Source organism: Myotis myotis, unplaced genomic scaffold (assembly GCF_014108235.1).
Source record: "Myotis myotis isolate mMyoMyo1 unplaced genomic scaffold, mMyoMyo1.p scaffold_m19_p_8, whole genome shotgun sequence".
NCBI classification, from domain to species: Eukaryota; Metazoa; Chordata; class Mammalia; order Chiroptera; family Vespertilionidae; genus Myotis; species Myotis myotis.
The window spans coordinates 15,950,632-15,970,778 of record NW_023416390.1 but is presented as its reverse complement, the minus strand read 5'-3'; the positions used below and the strand labels follow the sequence as shown (position 1 = coordinate 15,970,778).

Here is a 20,147-nt window from a genome sequence, read left to right as displayed (position 1 = left end):
GGGTAACCTCATTGACCAAAAGCTGTCATTTCTATTAAAATAGGATTTTGCTGTGTTTTCAAAATTTACTCAATGCCAATACTTTCCTACAATTAGAGTGGTTTTTAAAAATTATTTAGAAATAGCCTCTATTAAGTTTTTGGTAAGGCTGACCAAAACTAACTAAACTCTGGTGCCACACATAACTAATTTTTGGGCGCTCTCCCTCCTGGGAGCAGGTGCCCTCCCCCCCCCCCCCACTTTCCCCTCTCTCCCCACCCCCCCAGGCACTTTACCATTAGCTTCCTCACTCCAAACTTCAAGGGCCCTTCCTTTCCCTCCATAACTTGTTTCCTAAGCCCATTTCATCTAGGAATTACTTTTTCTACCTCAGTAATTACCAAGTAAATGTTCTCTTAAAGCTTCCTAATGCCACTGCTGTCCTAAAGAGCTTAGCGAGTATTGACTGAACATGATGATGATAATGATGCAGTATTTTTAAGATGTGGTGGCACTGGCAGTACAGTCAGATATCCAGGACCTAACTTTGTAATTGGCGGTTTGCCACAGGCCCCTTTCACCAGGGCCTCTCCCAAAGGACAAATATTTACCTGCAGTTAGGCATTTAAATGTAAATATTCCAATCTCAATGATATCGGAAATAGCTAGAGTTTTCACTCTTTAAATCATAAAGTAGTTATTCTCCGAAGTATAAACTGATGCTTCAAACGTTTGTAAAGGTAAAAATAAGCTAATTAAATGTTTAAAGACAAAAGAAATGTAGTATACTTCTCTCTAAGACAGTTTTTTGTTCCTTTTTTTACTCTTTTAAATTCCGTTCCAGGAAATTGTTGGTGAGGACTTACAGTAAAAATGATAGAAGTTGACAAGTTGGAGTTGATAGTAATAATATTTAGGCAGTATACAAAACACGCCAAAAAAAACACATGATAATCAACTCTTTCCTTTAAAGTTTCTTGAGGTATCTGATCTGTATTTACCTTTAATTAGCCCATATCTTACTCACTATACCTAACTACCACTTTTTAAAAAAAATCTCAGGTTCTTTAACTACCTCCAGCTAGCCATATCTTTCCTCATCATGCCATTCTCATTTTTTTAAATTGGTTTCAGAGAAGAAGGGAGAGAGAGAAACATCAATGATGAGAGAGAATCATTGATCAGCTGCCTCCAGCACGCCCCCTACTGAGGATGGAGCCTGCAACCTGGGCATGTGTCCTTGATCAGAACTGAACGTAGGACCCTTCAGTCCACAGGCCGATGCTCTATCCACTGAGCCAAACAAGCTAGGACCCATTTTCATTTTTAAAGAAGAAAATCAGAGGTTGCACAATCTTAGGCAAACCTTTAACCCTTTCAGAAGTTCATTTGACAGAGCTATGCTGCAAGGTGCTTCTCTCCTCTGCTTTCCTACTTAAACTGTCAGTCCTTCTATGTGCTTATCCCACGATTCATCACTTTAAGGAAATATGAAGGAGGCAGTTGCCTTTACAGGGCAGGTTGGGCAAATTCCATGATTATTTACACAACCACCTAAGGGTACCAGCTGAGAGAGACTACACCCATGAATATCCCTGGATGCAATTTGCAGGCCCAATAAATAGTAGGTGTTAGGACTATAGGGCAATATAATCCTTAATGGCCATTTGTAAACGTTCCACCAAAGGCCAGGAAAAGCTTGCTGGACACCAGGAGTCAGACCATATAAGGAATTGAAAGTGTCCTAAAGACACCCGATCTCACACCTGCATTCCATCCGCATTCCCAGCCCACCACCTCAGCCCGCAAACCCACTGACAAAAGTTTCCCAGTGACTGCACATAGGATGAAACTCCAGCTGCTGAGTACTGCCATCATCGACCCAGTGTCCCTGGGCTCCGTGTTGTGCAGGTCTTCTCTTTGGATATCCTTTCCCGCATCCCCTTCCCTTAAATAAATTCAATTTTTCTCTATCCACCGTCTGAGATGGCTATTTAGCCTGCCTGTGGACCACCATAGTAACCTTTCAGTAAGGATGGGGAGCACAGGTGAAAAAAAGTGGCAAAATGAAAAAGTAAAGAAGAGAACAAGGAGGAGGAGAAATAATAAACAAGTCAGATGCAAATAGAAGGGTATGAACGAAGTCAACAAAATTACCTTAAATTAAAAGAGCATTTCTGCACAAAATTGTTCGTGAATTTCAGTGGTCACTTTTTAAAATCATATGAAAAAAAGCTTTTCTGATTTTCAAACGTTTCTTATTTGCAGATGGGAGAAAGCTGGAGAAGTGAGTAGGGAGCTTTGGGAAAAAGCCGGAAAACAAGGACTGCTCGGGGTCAACATAGCGGAGCAACATGGAGGCATTGGTGGGGACTTGTTCTCCGCAGCTGTGGTTTGGGAGGAGCAGTAAGTACGGGGTCACGTGAAGTTAAGTCTTGTTTGTAAGCACATTGCCCACTTCTCTGAAATGATAAAGAATGTGTTCTAATCTTTTTCTGAGATTGAAAATTCAATATAAAATGTGAAGGTCTATACTGCCCACGTACTCTTGCACATTTTTAAATGGGGGAAGGTAGGAAAATTCGCTTTGATGTTCTTTAAATGGGTGCTGTTGAAAATTAAAGAGAGAGTTTCATTTCTAATTGACCCACTTGGTTATTTTTATCTCTTTTAAAAGATATTTGAAAGAGAATAGAAGAGTGGAAAAATATTTCCATCAAATATACTAAAAGTTTACAATACAAGTATTTTTGGTTGATAAATGGGCAAAAGATTTAAACCAACAATTCAGCAGAAAAGAAATGCAAATAGGCTTTTTTTCTTAGGTGAATAAAAGCTCAAGGACCAGTAGGAAGATGGTGGCATAGGTAAACAAATACCTGTACTCGCTGCCTCCCACAACCACATCAAAATTACAACTAAAATACAGAACAACTATCATCCAGAACTGCTGAAAAGCTGGCTGAATGGAAGTAAAGAAGTAAAGCACTAGACAAGTAAAGAAGAAAGCACCCTGAAACTGGTAGGAGGTGCGGAGGCCAGAGAGGGCTGGTCCAGCACCCACATGAGCCGCTTTATTAATTGGGAGGGAGATCCTCTCTGTGGAGGCCGCCCAGGGAAACAAGGGGTATCAAACCCACACCCGAACCCCACCCAGGGTCCCAGAGCTGGGAAAAGAAGTCCCTATGGGCTGTAAAAACCAGTGCAGATTGGGGCTCAGTGAAACAGAGGCTGCTGGAGACTCAGCTATTCCTCTTAAAAGGCTGGCACCACGAACTGAACTTACAAGGTCCTGCTTCCTCTGAGGCTCTGGGGAACACAGACACATATGAAGAGGGACTGGATTGTCTGGCATCGGAGCAGGAACTTGGGGTGGCTTTCTCCCAGATGGAGGTGCTCGCAGGGATCATTGTTCCTGTGCTGGGACCTCCCAGATGGCAGGGATGACTGGCAGCCATTTCTGTTTGCTCTGCCCCAGTGATTCCCTAAGACTCCCACCTCATCCAGTTTACAACCACACCCAAGCTGTGTGCAGCAGCTGTTGCATATGAATGGCCTGTCTTTGCTTAGGCTAAAATCTCAAACAAGCTGCAGCTGGATCAGGGAGCCACAAACCTATCAATAAAAGGCCCAAGACCCGGCACCAGCACCAGCCTGCCTTGTTTCACAGCTGGGCCTCATCTGGGCACTTCCAAACCTGATACAAAGTGGAGGAATCTGCTGATCTCTCTGTAGTTCCTGCTGGGTGGCCCCAGGCAGTGGCTGACTTTGCACTTCCCTGGAGACCCAAGAGCTAGTGTACCCAGTGGTCAGTGTCAGACCATATCAGATTACAACTCTACACATCTATAAGCGACACACTCAAGGGGCAGACTCAGTGAGCATCAAACCCCACCGAAGTAAGTCCCGCTCCATAGGGGTGTCTTCTACACAGCAGCTCTCCCACTGTAGTAGCAGCTGGTCCTCACAGCCAATTGGCCTGGAGGTCAATTCCTCCCAGGGACACCCACAGCAATCAAGTCTCAACTACAACAAGACTGTGCTCACAGCCCGCAAAGGGGTGCACCTAGAGCTCCCAGCTCAGGTGACTGGGGAGGCTGAGCCACTGGGCCCTATAGGACACCTACTACACAAGGCCACTCTACCAACTCAAGGAGACATGGCAGCTCTACCCAATACATTGAAATAAACACAGGGAAGCAGCCAAAATGCAGAGACAAAGAAACATCTCACAAATAAAACAAATGGAAGAAAGCAAACTACTGGATACAAAGTTGAAAAACGTGGTTATTCAAGAATCTTCTAGAAACCTTCAAAAAATGGAAAAGGACCAGTCAGAAATTAAATATACACTGACTGGAATAAAGAATAATATGTAGGGATTCAACAGTAGAGTAGAGGGTTCTGAGAATCAAATCAATGATTTGAAATATGAGGAAGCAAAAAAACACCCAACCAGAAGAGCAAAAAGAATAAATAAATATGAATATAGTATAAGGAGCCTCTGGAACAACTTCAAGCATACCAAAATCCAAATTATGGGGGTGCCAGAAGAAGAGAGAGAGCAAGATATTGAAAACCTATTTGAAGAAATAATGACAGAAAACTTCCCCTACCTGGTGAAAGAAATAGACTTACAAGTCCAGGAAGCACAGAGAGTCCCAAACAAGAAGAACCCCAAGAGAACCACACCAAGACACATCATAATTAAAATGCCAAGGGCTAAAGACAAAGAATCTTAAAAGCAGTAAGAGAAAAGCAGTTAATTATCTACATGGGAATGACCATATGACTGTCAGCTGATTTCTCAATAGAAACTTTGCAGGCCAGAAGGGAGTGGCAAGAAATATTCAAAGTGATGAATAGCAAGGACCTACAACCAAGATTATTCTACCCAGCAAAGCTATCATTTAGAATCGAAAGTTAGATAAAGAGCTTCACAGACAAGAAAAAGCTAAAAGAGTTCATCACCACCAAACCAGTATAATATGAAATGTTGAAGGGCATTCTTTAGGAAGAGGAAGAGGAAGAAGAAGAAAAAGAAAAAGATAAAAAATATGAAAAACAAAATGGCAACAAATACATACCTATCAATAATTGAATCTAAAAATCAAAATAAACGAATAATTTAATGAACAAAGAATAAATTGGTGAATAAAATAGAATCAGAGGCATGGAAATGGAACAGACTGACGATTCTCAGAGGGAAGGGGTGGGGGTGGGAAGAGATTAAACAACGATCTTATATGCATATATATACATATATATGTATATGCATTACCTCTGGACACAGACAATAGGGTGGCGAAGGCCTGGGGCAGGCCAGGAAGCAGATGGAAGGGGGCAATGGGAAAAAAAGAGGAATATCTGTAATAGTCTCAACAATAAAGATTTTAAAAAACACATAAAGACATTACAAGAAAGATAACAAAACAAAAAGTTCATCCTTACTACCATCAAATGTAAATTAAATTAACTGGGAATATCTACAAAAGTTAGTAAAAACAAAAAATTGTAATACCCAATGCTAACAAGGTTGCAGTGAAAGTGGCATACTCATATACTCTTGGTGGCATTATAAAGTAGAACAATATATGTTTGGTGGATTAAAAATATGGATACATATCAAAAATGAAAATATTTATGCTCTTTGATCTAGGATGCCACTATGGGGAATTTAACTTAAGGAAATAATGTAATGGAAAAATATATCAGATATGTAGAGAAATAATTAATCATGTTTGATCATAATCCCCAAATTTGGAAGCACTCTAAATGTCTGGCAGTGAAAGAATAAAAAAGGTAAATTGTAGTACGTAAACAATTTGTAATATTTTGTAGCTATTGAAGATTATTATTACAACAACTATGTAAAAAAATGAGATTTTTTTCCCTATAATTTAAGAAGACAGCTAAGTGCAAAATTCATGCCATGACTGCAGCTATATTAGAATCTATTGTTATGATAAAGGTAATTTGACAAAATGAAAATAGTTGCTGTGTTAGAGAATACAGTTGTAGGTGATTAATATTTTTAATGTTTTATCTTTTAATTCACTAAATGTGTTCATTGAGCTTCATTAAAGTACTTTTATTATGTTAGAACCAGAAATGAAAAGAATAGTAAAAACTAAGAAAACCTTCAGGAACTTTATTGGTTTGGGAGGAGACAGGGTATTATAAAACTAAGCCCTTTAATATTATGTTGTTGTTTTAATTGAAAATCAAAGAAACTAAAAACAGAACAAAATAACTATTCTGTGCTTTAAATTCTCTTCTTTTTTTTTTTCTAAGAGCATATTCGAATTGTACAGGCCCAGGTTTCAGTCTTCATTCAGATATCGTCATGCCCTATATTGCAAACTATGGCACAGAAGAACAGATTAAGAACTTCATTCCCCGGATGACTGCAGGGAAATGTATTGGTGCCATAGCAATGACAGAGCCTGGGGCTGGAAGGTAAATGATCAGTCAGTTGGTTTTGAAGTCTAGGAAGCAAAATATTTTCTACTTGCTTTATACAAAACTCTGAGCAATATGCAAGGAGGAATACAAAGATGAGCACAGTGTAATTCACACCTTCAAGTAACTTCAAACTCCAATAGGAAAATAAGGCCTTATATACACACTAGAGGCCCAGTGCAAAAAAAATTTGTGCGCTCAGGGGGGTCCCTCAGCCCGGCCAGTGCCCTCTCGCAGTCTGGGACCCCTTGGGGGAATACCACCTGCTGGCTTAGGCCTGCTCCCCGGGGGATTGGGCCTAAGCTGGCAGTCAGACATCCCTCTGGCATCCCCGGAACCCTCGGGGGATGTCCACTTGCCAGCGGGGAGCAGCCCTAAGCTGCAGTCAGACATCCTTAGAGAGGCTCCCGCCACCAACCGCTGTACTGGCAGCTGTCAGCCTGGCTTGTGGCTAAGCAGAGCTCCCCCTGGGGGAGTGCACTGACTGCCAGGGGGCAGCTCCTGCATTGAGCATCTGCCCCCTGGTGGTCAGTGTGTGTCATAGTGACCAGTCATTCCCAGTCATTCTGCTGTTAGGGTCAATTTGCATATCACCCTTTTATTATATAGGAGTGCCTGGCCAGCCTGGGTGAGGGGCTGATGGCTGTATGCAGGCTGGCCACAGCCCCTTCAGGGTGGGGATCACCACTGGGGTGCTTGGCCATCCTGGGTGAGTGGCTGGTGGCTGTTTGCAGGCTGGCCACATCCCCTTCAGGGTGGGGGGTCCTGCTGGGGTGCCTGGCCAGTCTGGGTGAGGGGCTGAGGGCCGTTTTCAGGCTGGCTAAGCCCCCCAGCAGGGACCCTCACCCCATGAGGGTGTGGCCAGCCTGGGTGAGGGGCTGATGGTTGTTTGCAGCCTGGCCAAGCCCCCCAGCAGGGACCCTCACCCCATGAGGATGTGGCCATCCTGGGTGAGAGGCTGATGGCTGTTTGCAGGCTGGCCACGGCCCCAAGCCACCCAAGCTCCCAGGGAGGCTGGCTGGAAGCAGGTATCTTGGATTTATTTGTCTTCTATAATTGAAACTTTGTTGGCATGAGCGGAGGCCGCAGCTGGCTCAGGGCAGGCAGGAAGTTTGGCTTCCTCAATCGCCCAGGCAACCAAGCCTCCTGCTTGCTCCAGCTCTGTGGTTGCCAGCCACCATCTTGGTTGGGCTAATTTGCATATAGTTGCTCTGATTGGCTGGTGGACGTGGCTTGGGGCATAGCAAAGGTATGGTCAATTAGCATCTTTGTCTTTTATTAGTGTAGATAGCTACAAAGCTGATTGTAATATCTGCTGTGCTTGAGATCTTATTTACATAATGCAATGCAAATAAAATGGTAGGATGTGAGTTGAATTTGGGGCATAATGAATTTTAGAGGTAGTGGGAAATTCACATGGAAATTTTCAGCAGGTTCTTAAAATACGGATTTGGAACTCAGGATACAGGCTGTAGTGGCAATAGGTTTTAAAAGCCATTCATAAAAATGAATGTGTTTATTTACTCAGTCATTTGACAGTTACTTAGTAAGACCCCTTAGGGTGCCATGTATATAGTGGTGAACAAAACAGATGCATCCTTTGTCCTTATGGAGGTAAAAAACAAATGAACAGATATATTCACAATTATAAATTGGGATAAGTACTAAGTACTGTGAGGAAAACAAGGTACTATGCTAGAGACTAATGGTGCATGTGTGCCTGGTAGGGAAGGGAAAAACAAACTTAGATATGAGAAGTACTTGTATTATGTTAGAGCCAGAAATGCTAGAGAAAGCCTATAGAAAGTCATTATATTGAGCTAGTCAGTTGCTCAGTGGTTAGAGCATCTACCTACAGATTGAAAAGTCTCGAGTTTGATTTTGGTCAAGGGCGCGTACCTTGGTTGCAGACTCGGTCGGGGGATGTACGGGAGGCAATCAATCTCTCCCCTTCCTTTCTATTCTCTCTAAAAAACTAACGGGGGAAAAAATACCGTTGGGTGAGATTAACAGGAAAAAAAAAAAGTTGCTATATTTACAGAGATCTGGTAAATGAAAAATAACCAGTTATTCAAGAACGAGGAGAAAAGCTTCCACATGGTGGAACCGGATTTTAAGGAGTAAAACAGAAGGGTGGAAAGCTTGGATATTACGTTTGCCTTGAACCTGTAAAAAAAAAAAATGTGTCAATAGAGAGGATTGATTTTGAAGGAAATCTAGCCAAGTGTTCCGTCATAAGCACAAGAGGAAGTGAGTTTGAACAGACAGTAGGATGGGAGTGAGGAGTTAGTAATGTCAAGGCCACAAGGAGGTTGAGAGCTGAGAAAAGGTCATGGGAAGCTACTGGTGATCTTTGGTTGTGATTTCAGTAGAGGAAGGGCAGAAGTTACTTTGGAAGGTGTGATATGGGTATTGAGAAACAGGCAGAGAATAGAGACTAATCTTTTTCTGTTGGACAGTAAAAGGAAGTGTAGAGAGGGGACAGTAGTTTGACAAGCTGGCATGGTAAGGAGAGCAGTGACATATAGACCAATGGGAAACAGGCAATGCAGAGGAAGAGCATGTAGGTGTGGCAAAGCAGAACTGAACATCTAAGACTTGTTTCTGCCAAGCTCAGGCCGTAATATTTTAAATTTTTTCTTTTGATAGTGCTGTTTATTTTTATTTATTTTTAATCCTTACCTGAAGATATGTTTTTATTGGTTTTTAGAGAGAGGAAGGGTGAGAGAGAAACATCGATGTGAAAAAGAAACATCGATCAGATCAGCTGCCTCCCATATGCGCTCTGACTCAGGGATAGAACCTACAACCTAAGTATGTGCCCTGACTGAGAATCAAACCCACTACCTTTTGGTGTATGGAATGACACGCCAACAAATTGAGCCACACAGCCAGGGCTATTTTTAAATGTCAATATTCATAGTGTCATTTGGCAATATGCTTAAATTGTATTTATCTTTCTCAGATATAAATCTATAATTAGAAGCCAACACTGATACTTAATTTTTCCAAAATAAAAGGATTTTGACTATTTCTTTTGCCTAAAAATGTGACATACAGAAGTAGTAATTGAATCTTCTTCCTTTGCTTTTAAGATAATTCTCTAAGATAACTGGCTGACAGCCCAGTATTCTGATGCATCATACTTTCTGTGTTCCAATTCCAACCTACCTCATGTTAGAGGCAACACAAAATGAGAGATCTTGATTTAGCTCTAATTGAACTCATACAAACAAAGGCTTGCTTGATTCTTGTTTATTTAGATTATCTGTCCTTATCTATAGTTATTAATTCTGAAGGAAAGTGAGAATAAGAATGGAGAAAAAAGAGGTAGTGTTTTTTGGAAGTTTGTGAGAGTAATGGAAAAATAGTCAATCAGTTTGTTTATTTAGAGATATGAAAAGGGGCCATGTGGGCAAGAGAATGCAAGAATGGAGAAAAGCCGCACATGAAGAAGATTGAAGTTTTGAGGAATTACGGTGAGAAATAAAGCAAAAGCATATGGGAGTGAAAGAAGAAAGCAGATGGGACATGGTTCATGTCAACTGCTTTCAGAGATGCAGGCACTGTTTTCTTGCTTTGACTTGACTTTCACAGAAAAAGGTTGAGTTTGCTAAAAACCCCTGGCCCTTTCCCCTTCCGCATACATAGGAAACTCCATTATGTATAATTATGTACATTTGTACTTTAACAATTTATATGCTTTCATGTTGATTTTCTTATTTGGCTATCGTCATAATCTCTGTAAAATATAGAGATAGTGTGATCCTTCTGTAGAGAATCCACCTCTTGCGTCTTCCAACTTCGGGTGGCTGACGGCATTCCTTGCCTTGCCATATAGCTCCAGTCTCTGCTTCTGTAGTCATGTTGGCTCTCTGCTTCTGTCAGTGTAATCTCGCTTGTGTCTCTCTCATTAGAATATTTGTGATTTCATTTAGTGTCCAGCTAGGTAATCCCCATCTCATATTACATAACTGCAACACCCGTTTTCTGTATAATGTAACACTTGCAGATTCCAGGGATTAGGACCTGCCCTCTTTGAGGTCATTCGTCATTATAGGATATTTGGAACTGGAAGCTACCTAAACATTCAACAAGAAGAGATTGTTTTTTTTAAAAAAGCATTGTAAATCCATAGGATGAAATTCTATGCTGCTAATAAAATGTATCTTATAGAAAAACATTAGATATTATTAAGAGATCAAAGTTATATATATGGTTCCATTTTTATAAAAATGCATATATGTGTGTATCTGTTTCCCTGGAGAAATACTGAAAGAATATATTTTTTAAAATGTTCATTCCAGGAAGCAAAATTGTTGATTATTAAATCAATTTCTCCTTTGTCTAGAATATTGTCTGTATTTTTCATGTATTAATCATGAATATTTGTTTATATTATTAAAAATATAAATTATTTTATATTTAGAAAAATAGTCTACTTTGAGAGGAGGCTTGTTAGGAGAAGTGGCATTTGAAACAATCTTTTAAATAGCTAAGCTTTTGATGAATAGAGGTAGGGAAAGGAAGCAAGGTGAATATAGGCAAGAACAGTATGGCAAATGATCTCAGGGATATGGTGGACCTTGAAAAGTCACCTGAGGCCAATTTAGGGATCTATAATGCTTATTGGGCCTTGTTGTGCTCTATAATATATGGCTAGTTTATATATTTTTAAATCACATATTTATTTGTATAAATTATTAAGCATATATCAGATATGATTTTAATGCATTTGTGTGAGCATTTTTCATACTAAAGAATAATTTTTATAATTGTGTAACCAGTTTGAATTATCATGTTATATTCATACTTACCTAACAACATTGGCATAATTCAATTTTTATTAGCTAATGAAATTTTATCATGTTTTTCCCCCCAATTCCAGTGATTTGCAAGGAGTAAGAACACATGCTAAAAAGGATGGAAGTGACTGGATTCTTAATGGCAGCAAGGTGTGTATAGAGGGGCATTCATAGCCCTTCTCTCCAGAGTGATGCCACGGGTGACAGTGTCTCAAAGACTATTGATTATTGATTATATCTAGGGAGGCTCACACAGGAACTGAGATTATTTGAGTTCACACAGGAATTGAGTTGTTGTGTTTTGGAAACAGAATTTTGCAACATTTATATTATATAAGATCTGTTCTATTTCCGTGTTTCATTTTGCACACCTCCTCACTCATATAGAAAATACTGTTTTTGATTCCGAACAACCCTCATCAAACCAGAAAAGGGGAAGGTAAGGCTCACATTTTTCAAATATGGAACTAACTATAGCAATGAATTTGATGTTGATGAGAAACTGGGGAAAACTCTTTCCTGTATTATCAGGAAGAGTTTCAAAAGATCTTAGGAGAAAAAGATACCGTTGATCGAATTTGAGAGCCCTTCAATCCTTCTGAGAGCCCATCAACCCACGATAAAATTGAAAAGCTTCTCCAAGTAAGCTTACACACAGGCTCCAGAGTAAATACATCCCTTAGAATCTAATGTCACTGATCACAGGATTTGTTTGCCTAAAACTATCTAGTATAAACTCTGTAAATATTTGTTATTGACTGAGTGTTAAGAAAAGATGTTCATTTCCTGTAAGGCCTGCATAGGCTTTTTTCTTTGAAGCATTAGGCTATTTTCCTTCTACTATTTAATAACCTTATGTATAAATAATTAATGCTTCAGATAGAATATCCTATATGATAAAAGCCTAATATGCTAAGTGTCCAGTAGTCTGGTCGGCCGTTCAACTAATCAAAGTAAAATATGCTAATGATATGCTAAGGCTGCTCAACCACTCGCTATGACTTGCACTGACCACCGGGGGCAGACAGTTGACCAGCCAACCAGTCACTATGATGTGTACTGACCACGAGAGAGCAGATGCTTCAACCGGTATGTTAGCTTGCTGCTGGGGTCCAGACAATCAGGACTGAGCAAGACGGGGTTGGACAAGCCCTAGAGCCCTCCCAAGGTCCCTCCCAGGCCCCGATCTTGCACCGGTGTGGTCCCTCGGCCTGGCCTGCACCCTCTCACAATCCAGGATCCCTCAGGGGATGTCAGAGAGCTGGTTTCAGCTCGATCCCACAGGCCTGGCCAAGGGACCTCACTGATGCACAATTTCGTGCACCAGGCCTCTAGTAGAGTTATAAAGTATGGATGGAATATAGAGTTATAAAACATGCCTTGTCTGGTTTAGTCTTCGTGAATATGCTTTCCCCTCATCGTGACTTTCACATGGACGTGGATTAGTGTGGAGCATCACAGTGTCCTTGGGGTTTTCCAGGTGTTTATTACCAATGGGTGGCTAAGTGACGTCGTGATAGTAGTGGCAGTCACAAATCGTGAAGCTCGCTCCCCTGCCCATGGCATTAGCCTTTTTCTGGTGGAAGATGGAATGAAAGGATTTATCAAGGGACGAAAGCTACATAAAATGGGAATGAAAGCCCAGGTAAGTCATACTATGAATCATATTTAGGTAATAATTGAGATTACTCAATTTGTATTAATATTTATAAATTATTGAATTTACTCAATTATGCCTTATATAGAGAACTGCATAAAGCACAATCATACCTTCCAATGCTGAATTCCTAAAATATGCTTTTCAGAAAAGATAATGGAGATTTTTTCCACCGTTCATGCAGCTTTACCTCCTCCTAGTGGTCGGCAATAGAAGTGAATCAGGATATTTTAAATATCTGCTTTAGAAATGGCAAAATTAACTAAATTATAATAGGCCTCCTATTTATGAAATTGATTAAATAAAAGGAAGAACTAAGAACAGAAAAATTTCCTATTCTTTGCTAATGACTTGGTAATTTTTTGTTGCTGAAATGAAAAACATTTTATTTAATGTGCATTAGAAACCCTTAGTCCTCAGTACCCACAGATCTGACAGTATTGGAGCCAGAATGATGGTGTATTGCCCTGGAAAAGCCAGAAGTTTCGGAATTAGTTGGACCTGGGTTTGCATCCCTGGTTTACCACTGACTAGTTGTATTTATTAATTATGCCAACTTGGCTCCCAGTTGGTTTGTTGTTTTTGTTTGTTTGTTTAATGGAAATAATCTCATCAGGTTATTGTGAGATTTAAATGAAATAATTTTGTACTTAGTTGTATGATCTCTTAGGACACTGCAGAATTATTCTTTGAAGACGTACGGTTGCCAGCTAGCGCCCTGCTTGGAGAAGAGAATAAAGGCTTCTATTACCTCATGCAAGAGCTTCCACAGGTGAGAAGTGTTAAATAGAATAGACTGATATAGAACTATATAAATCCATGTATACAAAAGTTGTGATATAGCCGATCATGCGACTGTAACTTAAAGTAAAAAGAAAATATGAATTTTATAGGCTACATAAGTAAATAACTGAACTTGGGGATATTCAGTCAGAGCTTATAAGTGAATAGGGAAAATAGATATTTCAGTTCTTTGATTCCTTCTTGGAATGATTTTAGCTTCTGAACCACAAGTCAAGAATTTATATCTCTCCAGTGAATGAATATAGAGTCTGGGCACAGTAGAAAACAGGAATAGTGAATTAATGACAGATCAGTAGGCAAACATTTAAACTAAGCAGAGAGAGGAATAAAATGAAAGAATAGAGTAGGATAAGAGATTTTTTTAAAAAGGCATTTTATCTCAACCAAGGTGATTCCCTCTCCAAGGGGCCTAATAGTCCCCTCCTCAGGATAGGGGCAATGTGGAATAAAATCTGGCATGCCTCAGGTTTTCAGAGAAGAAGGCGATGCATAATTTCCATTGCCTTTCTTTGGCTGTCTACATGTATACTTCAATCCCAAGTTCCTTCTGGGTAGATTATGCCCTCTTCTCACTCACATGTTGAAGGGGGGGGGGGGAGAAGAATTTATATCCCTTTGTACAGTAATACCAGCCAAAACATTGGTAGTTTTTTGTTGTTGATTTTTAATAATACCTGGGAATCTAAAGGGGAAATGTTAAGTTCAGATGAAATAGTTTTAGCCACATAGGATCCGCCCTCACACCTGTGTTTTTGGAGTGTGGTTGCTGGGTGATCATTGAGCCTTACATAAGAGGCTGCACCTGCCTAGTAACTGCCACAGCATGGGCTAAACATGAAACTGAGACCAGGGCGAGGAACACTGGCACAGGAGTGGAATATGAAAATCACCAGCAAGATGGAATTTAACTGACTGTGGACGCTTTTACACTCATAGGCAGAATTTAGCCTATGTACTTTAAAATGTTATTTTCCACGGATATTGCAGGATATGTGCTGTTCAGAGATCAATGGATGAAAATCCACAACTTCAGAATTTCTTTTCTCATAGATACATAGAAAGAAGAGGGCGTTTAATAAATTACATATATATCTATATAGAATAAAGAAAATCAATCATAAAAATGAAGGGTTTGCTTTAGGGATCTATGACAGATATGTCAAAATATTCTTTTTTTTTTTTTTTTTAAATATATTTTATTGATTTTTTACAGAGAGGAAGGGAGAGAGACAGAGAGTTAGAAACATCGATGAGAGAGAAACATCGATCGGCTGCCTCCTGCACACCTCCCACTGGGGATGTGCCCGCAACCCAGGTACATGCCCCTGACCGGAATCGAACCTGGGACCCTTCAGTCCGCAGGCCGACGCTCTATCCACTGAGCCAAACCGGTTTCGGCCAAAATATTCTTATAAAAAAGTTAAGAACTAAGTTAATTGGAGTTTTACAAAGATTGCTTACGAGATTTATTATCATCATTGAACTCATGTGAAAATCACTCGTTTGAGACCTGGTTTCTGGGCTCTAGGAAAGGCTCCTGATCGCCGAGATAGCAGTTTCGGCCAGTGAATTCATGTTTGAAGAAACCAGGGACTACGTTAAACAAAGAAAAGCTTTTGGGAAGACAGTTGCACACATACAGGTAAGCTTGCTGCCGTGGTTTAGTATTAGATGATATCAATTTACCCTTCTGAACTGGGCCTAGGGCTCAACATAAATATGGAGGTAATTTTCATCCAGGTGGTATTAAAGTCCATGGAAGTGGATGAGATCATTGAGGGAGAGAGAGTAGACAGTAAGACAGGAAGAGATCCTAGGACAGAAGCCTGAGAAAAATATTACAGAACTGAAAGGTGAAATAGGAAGGGAAGAGCCTTCAAAGGCAACTGAAAATGAACACCTACAAAGGAGACAGCTCAGAAGGCAAGCATCCCAGAAGCTGAGAGAAAGAACTTCAAGTAGGAGGAAGTGGGCCCAAGGCTACTTGGAGGGAAAATATGAGTAAGGTCAAAGAGTGCCCCCTGGACATGATATGGAGGTCATTTTGTAAGGGCCATTAATGGACTCATGTGGAGGTGATGCCAGAGGAGTAAATGGAAAGGAGGACGTAAAGATACCGATGGCAGGCAACTCTTTCCTGAGTTTGGCTGTGAATATTAATTGGAGAGAAAGGGTGGGGAAGGAGTAGGGAAAGGGTATTTTGGGGTCAGGTGAGATATTTGGAGATTATTTGTTGTTGTTGTTATTATTAGGATGAAAATGCTGGAGCATATTTTAAGAACCAGAAAAAGGATTTAGTAAAGAGGGATAGATTGTAGGTATGGACCAGATAATTAACTGCACAGGATCTGTGAGGAAGTATAAGGATATGGGTGCCAACGCACATGGAAAGATAGGCCTTCCCATCCCAACAGGAGAGTTGCTTCCTCCATTGTAACAGGAAGAAAAGAGGAAGGGGTGGGCATGGGTTCAGCTCTACTGGTAGAAAATTACAAAAGCTCTCTTCTGAAGACTTGCATTTCCTTACATAACAATAAGGGGAAAAGATGTGAATAAATGGGGGATGCCAGTGTTGGAGGAGAGTAAGGAAAGTTTGAAATACCCTCTTCAGAGTGAAAAATAGAACTAGCTAGAGAAATATGGTGAGCCTGCTAGCAGTGTTGAGGACCCATTCCAGTTACTGATCATGAATTTATAGGGGTACCTTCTGATTTTTTGTATATCAGCCTTTCTAGAAGGTTTTAGCGGCCTAGGTTCAAGTACAGAGAAAGTGGATGATGGTGTTTAATTAAGTGTGGGTTTTGCCAGTATTTTAAGGTATTTTCAAAAGAACGCAGTATATGGTGGCCGTAATCACTAAATATTCCAATCAAATTTTAGACCCTCTAGTGTCACCTTAAATCAGTGGTTCTCAACCTTCCTAATGCCGCGACCCTTTAATACAGTTCTTCATGTTGTGGTGACCCCCAATTTCATTGTTACAAATTGAACATAATTAAAGCATAGTGATTAATCACAAAAACAATATGTAATTATATATGTGTTTTCTGATGGTTCTAGGCGACGCCTGTGAAAGGGTCATTCGACCCCCAAAGGGGTCGTGACCCACAGGTTGAGAACCGCTGCCTTATATGAAGGAACAGTTTATTAACTATGCAGTTGTCCAATTGTTGAAACATTTTACCAGCAAAAAGAAAACACCTGGATTTGGAAATCTACTTGAAAAGTTTTAAGTAGAATTGTAACCGAATGCAGGTATGGCTTCCTGCTGCAATGAAAGCCAAACTCCTAAGACAGGTGCTGGTAAGAAGGAAAACAGTTTATTCAAGTGCCAGCAACCTGAGAAGATGGGACTCTCATCCCAAAGGCCATCTTAACATCTCAGTGCAGGCTAGGGTTCTTAGCAGGAGGGATAGGGAAAGCAGAACAAATAAATGAGGGGCAGGAGGGTTGAAAGTTCTTTATGTATAAGTTAGCACAGTCCATTCTGATGATTATTTTCAAAGCGGGCAAGTGAAGGTCCAGTTTTTATGGTTGAACCAGAACATCTGGTTGTTGGAGTCAACCTCCTTTCCTGAAGATAGTTTCTGTAATATGCTCAAAAGGTTGTTAGTGATTTATGGCAGGCATGACAAACCGGGCCTTTGTGTTAAGGTATACCTACTCTTCCCTGATTTGGGGAGATGCATTGTTCATTATATATTATTTAATTAAGAAGGTTATTTTGTTGGTTAGCATAAGATTTCATATATATCCCCCATAACAGAATGACTTGGCCGAAAGGCCTTGTGAAGGCAAAAGGAGAAATGAAACACAGTGGTAGCTTTTTAGAAGCAACATTATAGAAAGCAAATTCAGTTAAATTTACTGAATCCAGTTAAATCTTAGCATAGCTCCTCGAATATCTGTGGTTTAGGCAAGTTGTATTATCTCTCTCAGAGTATTTTCTTATTTGTAAGATGTGAGTAATATCACCCCATAGATTACTATGAGCACTAGATGAGGTAACATACATGAAGTGCTCAGAATATTGTCTGGCAAAGTAAGCTCTCGTTAAATTAGCTGCCCCACCCCACCCCCTTATTTAATATCTTCCTCTATTTTGTTCCAATAGAGGGAGTCTTTTTTACCCGTTGGACAAACTCTATGTCATTTTGGGACCTATTTGCTACCTATATGTTCATCAACTTAACATTTTCCCATTCTAAAAATATGTCTTTCCATCCTTATTGAGATAACAGCTCTAAATACAGTTGTTCTGAATTTGTAAACATGAGGCACACACCTGGTCAAGAAAACACTTTTTAAAACAGTATGATTTGACCTCCCTAAATATTATACTTTATATTCCCTTTCATTTATGTATCACTGATTTACTGATATTAATGATTCTCGACGACTGCCCTCTTCCCCAGGCATTTAGAAGAGTCAGGGAGGATAGTACAGAGACTTGAGATGTGAGCCCTGGAGTCTAGTGTTGTTAAACATTCTGTAACTCAGAGATCACCAACTAATTTCTCACTCAAATGCCAGTAGTCTCCCCCTGAAAAACACCGACATCCATTGTTTCACTGAGAAAATATTTATTGATCGCCTTCAAAAGGTTGTGCGCTCAGATGTAATTTCATAGGTATGACTCTGGAAGTACACACTCAAGAGACTTCTAGCAATATGAAGGGAGTAATACCACTGGGAATCACTCTGTGACTTTCCCAACTTTACCCAAAATAGAATTAGTGTCATTTGCTTCTGAAATCCAGCCACCACCACTTTCACATAAAAAATGCTTATTAAAAACATTCAGCCCTGACCGGTTTGGCTCAGTGGATAAAACATCGGCCTACGGACTGAAAGGTCCCAGGTTCGATTCCGGTCAAGGGCATATACCTTGGTTGTGGGCACATCCCCAGTAGAGGGTGTGCAGGAGGCAGCTCATCGATGTTTCTCTCTCATAGATGTTTCTAACTCTCTGTCCCTCTCCCTTCCTCTCTGTAAAAATCAATAAAATATATCTTAAAAAAAAAAACACATTCAAACCCTAGCTAGCTTGGCTCAGTGGATAGAGCATCAGCCTACAGACTGAAGGGTCCCGGGGGTTTTATTCTAGTCAAGGGCATGTGCCTCGGTTGTGGGCTTGATCCCCAGCCCTGGTCATGGCTCATGTGGGGGGCAACCAATCAATGTGTCTCTCACACATTGATGTTTCTCTCTCTCTGTCTCTCCCCCTCCACTCTCTCTAAAAATCAATGGAAAAAATATCCTCAGGTGAGAATTAACAAAAAAAATAAAATAAAAATAAAAATGAACTAAATAGATACATTTTCCATCCCCTTAGAAATAGACAATTCTTATATTTATGGAATTCATATTAAATCACAAAAAAGATGACTATAATATTATCCAGATTGTATAACTAAGAATGTTAAATGTGTTTTGACATTTCCTGGATTTTAAATATGCAGGAAATATTTGTTAATATATATGTAATATATATGTAAAATACCAAAAAAAGAATAGTTTTAATCCTTTTCAAAGCAGGTGCCATTTTTTGGTTGCCTTCTTTCAAAGGTAGTTTCAAAAGTAGCATTCTGCTTCCACCACTATATTATTGTCAAGTAGTATTTTCCAAGTAAATGTATGTTTTGAGAATTCTGATATATTTCTTCTAATTTTTCTGTTTTATCTAAATATATTTGAATAATATTTTCATATTGAATCTAGGAATTTAATCTATTCAGAGAAGATGAATGACCAATACATGCCTACACAGTCTATTCTAGTGCTGGGTACACTATGGTTCTGGTTATTAAATTGAAATAGAAGACCTTTAAATGCCATATTATACTTAGCCAAATGTCATTTTATGAGCACATAACAATTCTGTTTTCTTTCTCGTTTTTATCCTTGAATTTTGAACATGTTGATCCTCTCTGACTTTTTGGATGCATTTCACAAAAATTTGTTTTCTTTTTAAGAGGGAGACCTACCATATTTAGTCTTATCCGGGTAGTTCAGTTGGTTGGAGCATCATTATGACACACCAGGTTTGAGGATTTGATCCCTGGTCGGGCACATCCAATGAATATGTAAATAAATGAAACAACAAGTTGGTCTCTCTCTCTCAAATCAATCAATAAATTTTTTATAAGATGGAGATCTATCATACTTAAGTAGCTATAGGATTTCCATTTCATTTCATTCATACTTTCCATATTTGATGTTGTCATATGATTTTTCATGGAATAGACAATAAAACAGTAAAATTCTGAAATTTAAGGTAGATAGACTTTATTCTTTTTCCTTCCCTTCCTACATGTTCACCCATGTTCAATGAAGTGAAAATTCAGTGTTCTTTCTTAACACAAGCTTTAGTTATTTCCTAGGTGGTATGTGCTCTTGATTCTAAAGACACAAAGTATTAGAAAAAGAAATAGGAGAAG

General features: G+C 39.7%; 1 protein-coding gene and 1 non-coding gene across 5 annotated transcripts in view; both read left to right on the top strand.

Moving 5' to 3' along the window:
- The window catches only part of ACADL (acyl-CoA dehydrogenase long chain), a 36,141-nt gene that overhangs the window by 4,832 nt on the left and 11,162 nt on the right, over positions 1-20,147 (top strand). For 2 of the 4 annotated variants that reach the window (XR_004969343.1, XM_036319543.1), the window contains exons 3-8: positions 2,248-2,385; positions 6,274-6,438; positions 11,330-11,396; positions 12,727-12,891; positions 13,574-13,675; positions 15,236-15,349. Coding sequence is in view for 3 of the 4 variants with exons in the window: in XM_036319543.1 (XP_036175436.1) it covers positions 2,248-2,385; positions 6,274-6,438; positions 11,330-11,396; positions 12,727-12,891; positions 13,574-13,675; positions 15,236-15,349 (751 nt within the window). In the remaining variant the exon portion in view is untranslated. The remainder of the gene's footprint in view (positions 1-2,247; positions 2,386-6,273; positions 6,439-11,329; positions 11,397-12,726; positions 12,892-13,573; positions 13,676-15,235; positions 15,350-20,147) is intronic. The other 2 variants (XM_036319545.1, XM_036319544.1) reach the window with 2 other exon arrangements.
- Positions 14,089-14,232, top strand: LOC118662325. Its single transcript, XR_004969709.1, has one exon. It is a non-coding gene; the product is annotated as a small nucleolar RNA SNORA67 (small nucleolar RNA).